This window comes from Diceros bicornis, chromosome 12, assembly GCF_020826845.1.
Source record: "Diceros bicornis minor isolate mBicDic1 chromosome 12, mDicBic1.mat.cur, whole genome shotgun sequence".
In the NCBI taxonomy this organism is placed as follows: domain Eukaryota; kingdom Metazoa; phylum Chordata; class Mammalia; order Perissodactyla; family Rhinocerotidae; genus Diceros; species Diceros bicornis.
Window position 1 is genome coordinate 40,151,038 of NC_080751.1, and position 15,043 is coordinate 40,166,080.

The 15,043-nt window shown below is 57.5% G+C and overlaps 1 protein-coding gene across 1 annotated transcript; it reads right to left on the reverse strand.

Moving 5' to 3' along the window:
- Positions 1 to 8,693: 8,693 nt before the first annotated feature.
- Positions 8,694 to 11,537, reverse strand: SIX3 (SIX homeobox 3). Its single transcript, XM_058550667.1, has 2 exons — positions 10,726 to 11,537; positions 8,694 to 8,886 (listed from the first exon to the last, which is right to left on the reverse strand). The coding sequence occupies exons 1-2, from the start codon at positions 11,535 to 11,537 to the stop codon at positions 8,694 to 8,696; spliced, it is 1,005 nt and encodes a 334-aa protein (XP_058406650.1).
- Between the last annotated feature and the right edge of the window lie 3,506 nt (positions 11,538 to 15,043).

A 15,043-nucleotide genomic window follows, 5' to 3' on the forward strand; every position in this document is an offset into this window, starting at 1 on the left:
ATGTATACACACTTCACACTCCAATACACACCATGGAGTCCGATGCCACTGGGAAGTACTTGTGGTTCAAGCAGAGCCCAGTTGAATCTGGAAGAAGAGCCCACTGAAATCCCCTCCTTCTCTGGGCCTCATAGGACTGCCAGCACGAAGCCCCTTGCCGGCTCCTCTCACCTCCCGTCCCTGTAGGAGGCACGTTTTGGTCGGGGCTACATCCCTGAAAGGTCCCAGTGCAGGAGCCTGAGAGAAGGTGCGCCCAGATGGGCAGGGCCTGGGGCTGGCTGCTCTTGCCCTTCCCCCCGCCCCCCCCCCCCCCCGCATTTGCCTCATTTTGCGCACTCAAAGGAGGGTCTTAGGAAAGTATTTACTCGGCTACCGGGAGCGCACGGGCGAGGAAGACTGGAGAGGCGCACCGGATGCACAGGTGTGGCGGGGTTAAGGTACAGGCGGGCTGTGTGACAGTGGCCAAGTCATGGCACTCTCTGAGCTTCGGTTTCCCCTTCTCGTGTCGTCAGATCCGCTTCCAGCTCAGAGACTTCAGGAAAAGGCTGTGGTGGCCGGGGCCTGGATTCCATAAGCCCGCAGGTGTACATGTGTCTGTCGGTCCGTCCTCTCTCCCAGTCCAGCCTGGCCCGGCCGCGCCAGTGCGTCCCGGACGAGGTGGGGACAGGCAGGAGGCGGCGTCGCCTGGCCCGGGCTGCAGAGCCAGAGGCGCGCACGCCCCTAATTAGCAGCGCGTTCAGTCATTAAGGGGCCCTGCTAAGAATTTCTCTTTAATAATGGTGGCAAATTAGTTATGATGGTAAATAGTCATCTCAAAATCCAACACACTAAAGCCATTGCTGGCCTGGAAGGGCTCCAGGCCGCCGGCCCCCCCCCAGCCCCGCGGGGACCCCGCGCGGGAGAAGGAGGCGCAGCTAGGGGAGCAGGGCATCGGGCCGGGAGAGGCTGGAGCTCCGGCCACAGCGCCTCCCAGCGGCCCGAAAGGAGAAAGACGCAGTCGAGCCGGAGATGCGGGGACAAAGGCCCAGCGCGTGAGCGCGTCGCGGAGGCCGGGAGGCGGAGAGGGACCGAGGGGAGAGCACACCCACAGAGCTGAGTGGGCCTCCTCCCAGACGCCCGCCACCCCCAGGGGACTGCCTCCCACACACACCGCCGGCCTCCCCCCACCTCTGGGCCTTGCCTCGGCCTCTCAGATCTGTTTAGGTTCCTAGACCACACACACTCTCTGGCCTTCACCTCCAGGGGTCGGAGAACTCACCCCCCGGCCCTAAGCCCCACCTTTTCGAAGGGGAGGAGAACAGCCTGTGCTTTTCTGGTCTGTAGCGACTCCAGCCCCACAGCCATATCCATCCTCCCGCAGGGAGGCTCTCCCCTGAGCCTGGCAATGGCAATGAACGGTCTGCGGAGATGCATACATGGTATGTGACTTCTCTTGCCCGCACATTCTGACACGTCCTCAGTATCTGAAGAGTTAGACCCCTGCAGGTTAGGGCTCTTTCTTTCTCCAAAAAAGAGTATGTGTAAATCCGTGAGAGTCATGGGCTTACTTGTAAAAAGTGGGGAGGTATTGCTAGGAGTGGAGATGTGCTTCTGTTCTCTGTAGGAGACGGTGGTGATCCAGTGCCTCCTGTGGGAGGCTGTGTGTGTGTGTGTGTGTGTACATGCATAGGTGCAGGGGGTGGCCCTGTTGTGTGAATGAAGTCACATGTGGGGGTCTCCAAGAGGGTGTGCACTGTGAGAGGAGAGGCTGCTGCTGAGAGCAGAGAAGAGTGGATGTGAAGAAGAGTGCTTTCATGGGTGGACCCCTTCTGGGCAGAGGAAGCCACCTGAACTCCCCAGCCCACAAGGGGAATGGGCACTTTGGGGCCCCTGGCTGCCTTGCACACTTGCAGTATAGTCATGTGTGACCACATGACCACATAACTGGTCAATGACAGACTGCATATACGACAGAGGTCCCATAAGATTAGTACCATATAGCCTAGGTGTGTGGTAGGCTATTCCATCTAGGTTCGTGTAAGCACACTTTATGATGCTCACACAATGATGAAATCGCCTAATGATGCATTTCTCAGAACATCGTTATCCCCATCGTCAAACTGTACTCAGTTCACTTCCCAGGTCCAACCAGCCACAAGTCAGTGTTCTCCCCTGGGCACCTTCTTGGAGATTGAATTCCTGTGCTCACAGTGGCACCCTCTCCCTGACCAGGCTCGGCCCTCCCCCTGCCTGGAGCCCGGGAAGTAGCTGCTCCCCACTTTCTCCTAGTCCTTGCTGCTCCTGTCCCTCCCCACTTTCTGTTTCACCTCTCCTCTCCTCTGTCTCTGCCTTCTCCTTTTGCTTTTCTCCCCTCTCTATAATTGCTCTCCCTCTTCTTCATTCTCCCTTCCCTTCTTGCTCTGCAAAACGAATGCCCCTGGGCATTTGGGGGTGGATTATAAAATGGATACCCTGTTTGCATGACTACTCCCAAGACTAGGCATGTTTCTCTGAGGGTGCTTATCTAGTTCTCTGCGTATCTTCTTTGGGGCCCTAGCCTGGTGCTGGGGTGTGTGTGGGTGTGGGTGGGTGTGTACTGGGAGTGGGTGAGGTTGGCACAGGGTGGCCTCTGAATGCCTAGAGTCAGGCCATGTGGTTTGAGAGTTGAAGTGCCTCTGGGTAGCATTTCTACTTTGTCTTTAGGTTGGCACCTATGTATGTTGTGGGCCTGAAGGTTTCCTCTGGGTACCCTGGGCATGTTTGTTTTGGTGGATGTGTACTGGCTGTGTTCTCTGACTGTATTTGTTGCTCACCTGCTCCCTTTCTTGTATGTGAACTTTTGGTGAGCCCCAGCCCGCTGTATATAACAGGCTGTGCACTAAATGTTTATTGGTGCCAATGCTGTTTTATGCAGATGTGTTTCTTTTGCGGTGTGGATAGCGGTGGATAGCTCTGTAGGAGGGTGTGATTGTGAGATTGGGCATGTTTGTTTGCGCATCTGTGCGGTTTGGAGTGTTTGTGCCCCGGAGAGTGTGCCTGCAGGGGAGAAGGAGGATGAAGGGTGCTTGCATTGTGTCTGAGGACCGACATATAATCTGTAAAGAGGAAATCAGAAAGGCAGGCCATATGTTGTGTAGAGGAGGTCCATGGGTGTTGGGAAACTGCTCTGGGGGCAGGTGGCGTATAAGGGAAAGTGTATACTGGGTTTATGGTGAGATGGCTCAGGGGTGAGGTGTGTGCATAACCTGTGAGTTGGAGGGTATATTTGTGCAGATAATTGAGTGTGTGTGTGTGTGTATGTGTGTGTGTGCGGTATAGCCTCTGTCAGCCTGGCTGTGCCTGCCTGCTCCTGCCGAGCCCAGCCCGACACAGTGGAGCTCAATCAGCCACTGCATGAATACACTTGAATGGAAAGATGTGCTCAGCTGACCGGAGAAATCAGAGCCCGGCTAGCACTGCTCCCCTCCTCCCTGGCTCCCTCTGCCCTCCCTTGAGCCAGACAGCCCAGCCTGTGCACTGAAGCCCTCGCACTGGGGCAGAGGCAGCTCAACTCAGCTGGGGCCGGAAGGGGCCCAGGCGGTGGAAAGTTGAGCCGCCTGAGTGCGAGAACTTGGGGAGAGAGTCCAGGTGGGCTGGGCATCTCAGCCCCAGCGCTTGGGGGTGGGGCATAGTGGAGGGCCCGGGGAAAGCCCCTGAGGCAGCAACTGGTGCTCCAGGTGACAGCCACACAAAGACCTAGGTAGGGAGGGAGACCCACAGAGGCAGAGGAAGACAGAGAGAGGGAGAAGAGACTGGAATGTCCCCTACTCAGGGCGGACAAGCGCTCCCAATGCACCACAGGCCTGAGACCAGGTTGCGAGCTGGGACCTGAGTGATGGGCTGGGTCCAGAATGTGCCAGGCTGGCCTGTATTCCTTGCAGAAGAAGCTGAGGGAGCCACTCCACCACCACAGCCCACACTAGAGTTCCAGTTCCACCCCGACTCGATCCACCTAAACCTGGGCCTGGCCCTCCTAGCACCTCATAGAGCCCTTCCCATGTCCAAAGTCTGGCCATCCCTGGCTGGTCGTGCAGCCTTCAACCCCAATCCCAGCCCGGACTGCTAGGCTCCTGTGCTTCCAATCCCACTATTGATCAGCATCCCACGCCGTGTCGTGGCAGCTTCCAGGTCATTTCATTTTAATCAGCTGTACGTCTCACTGGGGATAATCAACTACCATGGTGCTGGGCAGTCGATTCTGCAGGATTCGAGGAGGGCAAGAAAAGGGGCCAGGTGGGGGTTCAGGGCCAGAGCTTGGGTGGGGAGGGCGAGGAGGGAGAGGTAAGCAGGCTGGAAGGGGTAGATTGGCCTATCTTCCTTTCGGCAGATGGCTTCTAGAGCTCAATGACTTTGATATAGATCTTCCCAGTTTCGCATCCCATTCTGCCAGGTCGGGTTTCCGGTGCAAATTCCGGATTGCTGTTGTTTGTCTTTGAGGGGGGCAGGAACCAGGAGAATATCCCCAAATTGGCTGTTATTCTTCAAGCCCCTTAGACCCTCTCGAAGCCTGCCTCGGTACACAGGCCTATGCACGTAGAGAAGGCTCCAAAGCAGAGTGCGCTCACTGGGGTGCCAGGCGGAAGTGCTCTGTGCACAGGGCAGGGGTGCGCACAGGGTAGTGTGTGCCAACACTCTGGCATGCCAGAAGGAGAGGAGCTGGCCCATGAGCTGCCATGGGGCGCAGACAGAGGGGATAGACAGTTAACGTTGAGGCCTGCTTATCCAGCCTGACAAAGCCCACGAAGGCCACTGGAGAGCACACACCAGTGCACACACTCCCCCCACCAAGGCACAATCCGCAACATTCCCAGGCGGTGGAGGCTGTACACAGCAGCTGAGATGGCTTTTGCACCAGCAGAGTTTCAGTCAGGCCTAGCCCTCCAGCTCTGCCCCGGCAGCCCCTGGGACGTTGACTGCCTTGGCCGTGGCTTTGAGAGACCCAGAAAGAGAATGGGCAGGCAGCTGGTAAAAGAAGAGATCTGGCCAGAAAGGGACCTCCTTTCCCTCACTCCGATGTTTAAAGGGACAGGGGCCAAAACCAACGTAATAGAATTATCCGCAGTCTATCAGGGTAAAGGGCAAACTGGGGAAGCCAAAGAGCCTGCCCTCGGGTCAAAGAATACCTCTCCCCCTTTCCTTAAAGGGAGAGGAAGGTCGGTTTGGGGTGGGCAGCCTGGCGGTCATATCTGTGGGTTGACTAGAACAGGGGAACCCACACATATCCACACCAGAGTGGAGACCCACAAGATACATGTCCACTAGACAGAAAGGCCCTTCACACACAGCATCCTGTAGGCATCCTAGAGCCACTCCTTGCAGAACCAGGTACAGATAAACCGCCCAAGCCACATGCAAATACCTACACTATAGGCAATATACATGAAAACACATACTGGGCACACACTGATGCACTGTACACTCATTTATATCAAACGTCACACACACACATCCCTTTCTATGCAGACCTTGATCGCACAGTGGAAGCCCAGCATTCAGAACCGCACACATGTACACCACTCACGGCAAGCACTCATGCCTCTCCTTTGGGAAATCTGTAGGTAAGGTCAGAAGGTGCAGAGTACAGTATTGGTATTTGTACAGACCTGGGTAGAAACAGAGGAGACGAGAGAGAGTGATGAATGACAGATAGCAAGACAGACAGATAGCAGGCTGGTGATATCCAAAAGGGCCTAGGCTCCCAATGGTGAAGGCTGCTGTGGATCGTGATAGCCTGTTTTCTGGAGAGGAGAAGGAGGAATGGGCACTGGATGCCCCCAAACTTGTTTTCTCTCTCGTGTATGTTGAGAGAAGGAAGTATTTTAACGCCACAGATTTGGCCCCTGTCCTCATACAAGAAGGCATCTGCTTCCTAGTGTCACCAGCCAAGGCCCTTCCAGGAGTCATTATCCAGCAGTGACACCCGTTTCCTTCCACCTATCAGCTCTGGTTAGTCAGTTGGGTAGGGTCCATCCAGACTCTCCACACTGTCTGAGGCAGTCAGTTCTTTGGGTTTCTAGGCTCAAGCTCTGGGTCAAGCATGCGACAGGCTATTCAAAACCGAGGATAGGGGACAGAGCCCCTCATTCCAGACATCATTTTGTGCACCAGAACAGAGGCTCTAGCTGGGTAGAACCCAGGCAGCCCCTTCTCCAAATTCCTACCTCCTGGGCCAATACTGCCTGAAATGTGGCATCATGAGGAACATCTTCTAGGGCAGGGAACACATGCAGAGATTCTGACACTGCGTGCCAGGCCACAGAACTTGGAAGTGCTCGAGGTCATCTGGATGCCCTGATTGTAAGGAGGCACAAGGGAATCTTTCCTTCCACGCAAGCACGCTCCTTGGGCGCACAGGGCCCCACTTGCGCACCGGGGGCACCTCTGGGCCTGGCTGCCTTTCTGCCCAGCCTGGCCGCCTTTCTGCCCAGCCTGGCCTGCATAAACCCCGTGGTGCTGCCGCGGATGGGGACAAAAGGAAATTGGAAGTCAAAATTAGATTGGAAACGGGCGCGAAATTCCAGGCACGTTTCTCCCTAATCCTCCTCGCTTTGGAAATTGGACTTTCAAGTGAAGGCAAGTTTTCTGAAATTACCTCTTGGGCTCCTCCTCAGGGGAAAGCCAGCCTGGCTCAGAGCTGTGGAGCCGCCACCAGCCATGCCATAGCAGGGAACTGTGCGGGGCTCCGCCGGGGGTGGGAAGGCCTGGGGCCAGTGGATACCTGGTTAGCAAAAAGCGGTGGTTTTTCTGGTTTTCATTTTAAAGTATAAACTAACTCTGAAATATCTTAGGGGCTCGACAGACTCCAGGTGATCCCAAAAGACGGGAAGAAATTTCAAGGAGACAGATGAGAGCCATAAGGCAAGTCATACAGTCACACAGATGCGCACACGGTTGTTGAGGTGGGGGTCCATCCTGATTCTAGGCCCTGAACTCCTCAAACTACCTCCTCCCCCGCTCTCTCTACCCTCCTCACCCCAGCTAGTTGTCTCCCCTCCCCCACCCCCCCAAAAGAAGACAAAACCTGTCAGCTCCGCTCTGGATGGATGCTTGGGTTTGGTGACATTGTGTGTTTCCCCTTAAAGAAACAAAAAAAACACCACCAACAACAACCGAAAGACGCCAAACACACCCCAAAGACTCACAAGGGCCTCGGCAGGCTACAGTTCCTAGGGATCTCGGCCTGGCATCTCGCGCTGCAGAAACGGGCCGTAGCCCCCTCCCCCTGCGCCCTCTCTGCCTTTTCGCTCAGGATTTCGCTTTGGTTCTTTTCCGAAGGGCCTGTTCCCGTCTTCTCACCCTCCCACCCCCGGGAGAAAGCTCAGACCCAGCCGCAAAATTCTGGCCCAGCTCGGGCCGCGTAGCAGGAGTGGAAGCGAAGGCAGGGCCGCTGCACCCCGGGGCTGCGGCACAGGGGCGGACAAAAACACCAGTCTCCGAGAGTGATAAGAAAATGGAGAATACTGTATTTGCTTTAGAAAGTTTTTACATATAGATAAACACGCAGTTAAGATAACAGTAAAAGCGCCCTACGGGGAGTGAGAGAGATCTCCAAGCAGCTAAGAAATACTTGAAATAGCTTTTGCATAAGAATACTACGGTCTCACTCTCCGCTTTCGCTAGCGACGGGGTCCCTCTTCCTAACCCAGCCCGCTACGCCACGCCTTGACTGCCAGGTCGACGCCAGGAACACCGAGTGGGAGGAGAACCCCAAAAAGGAAGGAGACAGATGAGCAGGGAGGGAGGCAAAAGGAGGGAGAAGAAAGAAAGAGAAAAGGAGAGGAGAAAAAGCAATATCATATACAGGCAATTTCTACACATATATTACAAACTGGGAAAATGACCGATCATTAAGATATACATAATTCATATAAAATTTTGAAATAAAAATAAAAATCTGTTACAGTCATAACTATTCTTTTTCCACATTTATAACCAGTACCCACACAGGCAGTGACAGAGTGGAGAGAAAAAGGTGCTTACGAAGAAAATGATTGTCTGCTGAACAAAAAAACAGAAGATTGCCTCTTGTTTGACCAATACTTGGACTTAAAAACAGAGAGAAAGAAAGAGATCGAGAGAGGAAGAAAGAGACAGAGCAACAAAAGGCAGAAACATTTGCTATTTCCCTCTCGAGGAGTTTTTTTTTGAAACAAATTCCGAGAACGGAGATGGCGGGTTTTTTTTTCTCTTTTTGTCTGTTTTGCTTTTGTCGTCTCGTCGTCGTCGTGGTGGTCGGTTTTTGTATAGTCGACTCTTTTTAAATCGTTTTAAACTAGAGAGAATATTTTCCCAGATACAAATAAATCGTCATGCAGGTGGGGTGCCGGGTCCGTGGGAACCGAAAGGAGAAGCCGTGCTTGTCCTAGAAAGTATACAATTGTCACCTCTTTTATGTTTTCTGCCCGCAACATCAGCGTTTGTGACTGTCTGTTGGCGTCGCGGTCCTTTGGGGTGGCCGTGGTGGTAGATGGTGGCTGGGGGTTGTTGATGGTTTGCGTTTAATTTATTTTTCTTGGTTTTTATAGATTTTTGGCTGGGGGGGGAGTGTGTGTGTACGTGTGTGTGTGTGATTGTGTATCCTGATTTCGGTTTGTTCTGGGGGTGGAGGAGGAAGAGGAGGAGGCTGAGGAGGAGGGGAAGGAGGAGGGGAAGGAGGTGGAGGGCGGCCTTGGCTATCATACATCACATTCCGAGTCGCTGGAGGTTACCGAGAGGATGGAGGTGCCGGTGTCCGCGCGCTCCGTCAGGCTGGACACGCTGGTGGTAGGGCTGGCCGCCGTGGACGGCGACTCTGCCGAGCCGTGCGTGGGGCAGCCGGGCTCGGCCAGCGAGCGCATGCCGCTCGGTCCGATGGCCTGGTGCTGGAGCCTGCGGGAGAGAGAGAGCGGCGCCCGCCCTGACACAGCGGCCCCGCCACCTGGCTCGGCCAGACCGCTTACCCCCGCCCGCGCCGCCGGGAGCGGGGCCGCAGCCAGTGCTCCCCGGCCTCCCGCACCCCGCGCCCTTCGCCACCGCCCCCGACTCCGCTCTCTGCGCTCATCCCCTCCTCCAGGCACCTGGCTGCTCCTCGAACGCCGCAGAGCCTCCCCAGCGCGGGTCTTAGCTCTCGTCTCCCCTCCTCGGGGCTCTCCAGAGCTTCCCAAGGCTTCCCACAGCGGGCGGGCCTCGGAGGAGAGGGAGAAGTTGAGGCCGGCCACCTGGGGAGGCCTGGGCTCACACAGCTATGGAGGCCGAGCCCCGAAGAAGCAGAAGTCCGGGAGGAACAGAGTGCTTCTTCCTCCTCAGTCCCTGCGACTCTTCAGCTGAGCCGGCTGCCCCAGGAGCGGTCGGGTCCCCGCAGTGCCTCCTGCTCCAGCTCCTCCAAACACCCCCCCAGAGCTGCGGGTTGCTCACCCGCCGCCTCTCCCGAGTAGGACCCGCTGGCTTTGCTCTCTGGATCCCTGCGCAGAGCGCAGGAGCCGGGGAAAGAGAAAACAGGGAAACTGGGAGCGGGAAAGTGGGGAAAAGGAGGGAGAGAGACAGGGGGAGAGGACAGGAGGAGAGCGCAGAGCAGTCTCGCGCTGCCCCTTTCCTGGGCCAGGCTGCGGCTGCCAGAGCCTAGTTTCTCTGAGTTCTCCCCACAAGGAGGCCTTCACCTGGTCCTGGGCGCTTCTCCCGTCCAGCGAAAAGTTGGCTCCACAGGCAAGTGTGAGAGGGCTGAGGGCTCAGACCTGGGCATTTAAACCTGGACATACTTGCTCACTCCAGAAACTCACACCCAGCCTCCAGCCCCCGCAGCTGTCAGCAGCTGGGCCCTGCTCCCTCGGGTACACCAGGCCCAGCACCTTCTCCAGCTGGGTAGAGACACAGGCTCCCGATCAGGGCTTTCTACAACTGCCTCCCTTGCCTCTTCCCTCCCCACTCCTTTCCCCTTTCCCCCTCTCCCTCTACCTATTTTTCTCTCTGCTTCCCCCAGGCCCAAGTCTACTGACCGGTCAAGCCCAGTACAACTTTGTGACTTTGTGGCCAACTTGCTGGCAGCAAGGCTGCTCCTGCTGGCTTCCTGCTTTAATGGACAGAGGGGATGCTCCCTGACTGGGGCAGGAGGGCTAGTGCGCACTCGCGCGTGCACACACACACACCCACCCACCCACGGCCTCTCTACTCCTAGCCTGGTTCTCCTGCTCCCAGTCAGGCAACTTGCAATGCTGAGGGAAGGAGGCCCGCTGCAGGTGGCCAACGACCTTTTTCCCTTTGTGAGAGGGACCCAGGTTCAGTTTCCTCTCCCTGACATCCGTGGATTCCTCCCCGGGTTTTTGCAATGCATTGAAATAAGAACCAGATGGCAAGGACGGCTTTCCTTCCTTCCCTGTCTGTAAGCTCCAGAGGAGCGCTGAGCTGGGGACCGGGCTGAGGAGGTGGCGCAGGTGCTGCACAGGGGTAAGGCTCCCAGGGGCAGGGACCAGGGGCTGTGGGCACGCAGGACCTCACACACACACTCTCCACCCTGATGAAAGCCCTTCTCGGGCAAAGCAATCAATAAACCCACAGCCTGCCCCTCTTTCTGCGGGCTTGGGCAAGCCGAAACTTTCTCCAACTGGCCAGGGGGTCGTGGCTTCTCGTGTGCTTCAGCAGCCGCTCGAACTCTGCCCCGCCCGCCCCCATTTCAATCCCTCTCTCCCTCCCAGGCCCCGGAGACGGTAGCCAGGCCGCGGCCCCGCCACTGACCTGTTCTTGGCCGCCGCGGCGCGGTCGCGCTGCCTCCGGTTCTTAAACCAGTTGCCTACTTGCGTAGGAGTGAGGCCGGTGGCCTGCGCCAGTTCGCGTTTCTTGCTGGGGTTGGGGTAGGGGTCCTGCAGGTACCACTCCCGCAGCAGGCTCCGAGTCCGCTCCTTGAAGCAATGCGTCTTCTGCTCGCCGTCCCAGATGGTGCGCGGCAGCGGGAACTTCTTGCGCACGCGGTACTTGTCCACCGGGCCGAGCGGGCGGCCGCGCAGCTTCTCGGCCTCCTGGTAGTGCGCCTCGAGCCACATGGCCTGCAGCTTGCCGTGAGACTCCTTGGTGAACTTGTGGTTCTCTAGGATGTGGTAGAGGTCGCGGAAGTTGCCAGTGTGGAAGGCGACCACGGCGCGCGCGCGCAGGATCGACTCGTGCTTGTTGATGGCCTCGCACGCCCCGGGGGCCACGGGCAGCGACCAGAGAAAGCGGCCCAGCCGCTCGATGTCGCCCGTCTCCTCCAGCGTCTCGCAGACGCTGGCCACCTGCTCCGGCGAGAAGTTGAGGGTGGGCAGCTGGAACATGGACAACTCTTCCGGGGGGGCCCTGGAGCCGCCGCCGCTGCCGCCGCCGCCTGCTCCGCCAGCACCGCCGCCTCCCGCACAGTTCCCGCCGCCGCCGCCGCCTCCCGCGCCGCCGCCGCCGCCTCCCGCACGGTTCCCGCCGCCGCTAGTCGCCAGAAGTAGGGAGCGGTGGTGAGAATCGGCGAAGTTTGGCAACAAGAAGTGGGAGGAATAGAGGTCTAGGGGGGAGCGGAATACCATGGACTGACCTGAGAGGAGAGGAGAAAATTCAGGGAGAGGAAGAGAGAGAGGAGGAAGAGGAGGAGAGGGGCGATGAGGACCAGGAGGAGGGAGACGAGAGGGGGGAGGAGGAGAAGGAAAGGAGGGGGGAGCAGAAGGAGGAGGAGGGGGAGGAGGAAGGGCGTAAGGGACACCCACACCCCACACACATCCACACACACACACACCCGCGCAGCCACATAGAGAGGGAGGAAGGAGAGCGGCCCGGTGCGCGCGCGCAGAGAGAGAACCCGAGACAGAGAGGGAGAGAGAGAGGAAAGCGAGAGCCAACCACCGCCGAGTCAAGATTCAGCGATTCCACAGCAATCGCCCTAATGACAACAGCCTCATAATATCTCCCCTAAATCCACAGTGAGTGCAGCACTGAAACATTTTGTTTCGCTTTTCTATTGGTCTGCGGCGTGTCGTTGTGGCGTTGCCACGGCAACCGCTGCCAATCACTGTCAGCCCTGCCAATCAATACCGAGAACGTAAGGACGGTTTTACCACTTAGCCAGAGTGGGGGGGGGGGGGAGAGGAGGGAAAGAGAGAGAAGGGGGAGAAAGAGAATTTTTTTTTAATCTTCGCAACTCTTAATCTCGCCGCTTCCCCTTCTTCTCTCTCTCTTTTTCTGTCTCAGCTTTTCTCGCCGTCTCTGAGCTCCCTTCTTCCCTCTTCCCCAAAGAAGTTGATCCAGAAATTTAAAAAGCCATGGGCATAGAGTTGTTGAATGGGATGAGCAATTAAAGGGGGGATTTTGTGGGGGAGGTGAGAGGCTCCCTACACCGCGTGAAGGCCGAGGGCCAGCCTGCAAAGAGAGGCTGAGGGCCAGCCGAACTGGACTGGTTTGCACATGATGTGCACGTCGAGCCTCCTCTTTCTGCCTATGTGAGCACTAATAGTGGTGAAGAAGAAAGGCGAGATGAGATCATGGGGCCCACCGCGCGCTGACCATGGCCCGGCGGGATGCTGCGCCCGGGGTCCCGGATTTCGGGGGTCATCTGGTGCCTGGGAGCCCGAGCTCAGGACCCAGGGTGCTGAAAGCCGCTCTGGTCTCCCCCGTCTGCGATCATCAGCCACATTTACCCCAACTTCCTCTTCATTGGATCCAGTTCCTCTTTACCCTGCCCCCAGTCAAGGAGCCTCGATTTCTCCTATTGCCCTATATTTTAAAATAGCAGTAGAAATAACAGTACACAGCTTTCCTCCTAAAAAGCAACCCTCCTCTTTGTTTCCCCTCAGAGTTCAGCTGCCTCCTCTAGAAGCTGTGGAGGATGTTCCAGAGTCCAGAAGCCTGGGAGCCTTCTGGAGCCCCCCCAGATGCCCACTACCTCCATCCCTCGGAGGAGCTCTGGGCCTGCCTACCAGCCCCAGAAGGGCACTCAAACTTTGGAGGCCATCCCAAAGAAGCGGATAGGCCTGAAAATTGTTTGTTTGCTCATATCGTAAAGAAAAAACAATGAAACTGTCTAATTTCTCTAAGGAAAGTAACATTACAAACCTAAAACAGACCCCAAAAGGCCCATAAAATGGAGAGGGCCCTCCCTCCCTCTGGCCACTGCAGCCCCCAGGCCTGGCATGGGTATTTATTCTAAGGTAGGTTGCTTTTAAGAAGATGTAATCAGCGTCTTGAGCTGGGCCTCCCTTTGTGAGGTTTCTGTGTGACTATGGAAGTGTGATTTACGCAGATTTGTCGGGGTCAGAGACGTCTTTCCCCTGAGCAGTGTATATTTAGACAGGACTCGGTTTGGTGTTAAAAAGTGTATATTTTGAATGAGTTCACACACAGTAGCCAACAATGGCCACATTGTCGGCCCGTGTACAACGCGTATTGAAACGCAGCGTCCAGACTTCAACTAATCTGCCCTCAATAAAGCTGAAATAATTATCCTAAGCTGCCTTTCCAGAAGAAAAATCATTGAGGAATTCAAAACTTTTTTTAAAACAAGATCTTTTCTACATTCCGATGCAGATCTGGGGGCGAGGCATCGAGTCCACACCACTTTGGAGATCTCAATGAGGGAGGAGAGAAAGAGAGATTGAGAGAGAATTTAAATGGGAAACCTAACGTGACCGAGGCTGCGAGTGTCTCAGCCCCGAACCCCCGAGCTCAGGCCCTGCTTAGGCCTTGACTCCTGCAGCGCCCGGCCTCCTGGGCCGAGAAGCGCGAGCTGCATTGGAGGCCCCACAGCGGCAGGGAGGCTCTGGGCTGGTCGAGGGGGCCCATTCCGGCCCACTCAGCCCGAGGCAGCCGAGGGTCGCCGGTCCTAAACCCGCGGACTGAGGCAGGGAAATATTCGCCCAAAGGGGAGACCCGCCAAGCTCCACTTCCGGGCGTGTCTCCCCTCCATGTATCTTCCTCCCGGTCCTGAGTCCTTTGCTGCTCAGCTGCGAAGCTCTGGGCGGTCGCTCGCTGTGGGCCCAGAAAGAGCCCTAAGGTTGGGACACAAAAACACACTTCATCTTTTCTTCCCAATCCCTTTCTCTCGTAGAGGAAGGATTATAGGCTGAGGGGTGGGAGGGGGAAGGGGCAGAAGGAGGAAGCGGGGGAGGAAGGAATGAAAAAAGGTAGGGGAGTGGGTATTGTGCCGCGTGTGGGGGGAGAATTCCTGCGGGTGGGTTTCCGAATATTGTGTTCAACTTTTTGAAAGCAGCTCGTGACCCCGAAACTGCATCCCCTGGAGCCGAGGACCCAGGCGCCGGGCGGGCGGGTGAACCCAGCCAGTCCCCTCCCCGTCCCCGCAATCCCCTCCTCCGGGTGGGGGCGACCTGGCCTCTCCCCGCCGCTGCCGGGCCAGCCGGGAGGGAGGCTGGGCAGGTGCCGCGGGCTCTGCCGAAAGCGCTGAAATCGAAAACCGTCGCCACTCAAGGAGAATTGGGGCTGAGACTCAGCTCGGCGACACCTCTGCCCACCCGCCGCACCCCGCCTGCCCGGGTGGCGGCCGCGGTTTGGGAGTGCAAAGCCGGGCGCAGGGAGGCGGCAAGGCGCGCAGCTTTGTGCGCCGGGCCCCGGCCGAGCGCTGCGGGCAGCCCCGGGCTGTCAGAGCCTCCCCGCAGAGCCGAGCTCCGCGCCGCCCACCGAGCCCCACTCGCGGCCCCGCTGCCGCCAGCGCCTCTCCGCTCTGTCCCGAAGCACCATGCCCGCCGCCCGGAGCCCGTAAGTTGGGAGTCCCGAGCGCGGGGAGGGAGGCGGGGCGGCCGGTCCTCGGCGTGGATGGCTGTGCTGGCTCCCGGCGGAGCTGGGAGCGCAGACTCCGCAGGGTCTTGGTCTAGGAGTGCTGACCGTGCGTGTGGCGGGGAGGAGGCTGTGGAGCCCCAGAGCTTCCCCTCCTAAATTCCGAGGCGCTGGGCGTTGGGGAGGAGAGTAGAGGCAGAAGGACCTCGGGTTCTGGGGCCGAGGCCGCTTCCCTCGCTGCTCTGGGGGCCCGAGGCGTTAGGCAGCTCGAGGGCTGGGAGGTGAGCCTGGGGGATGCCTGGAGGAGGTGGCG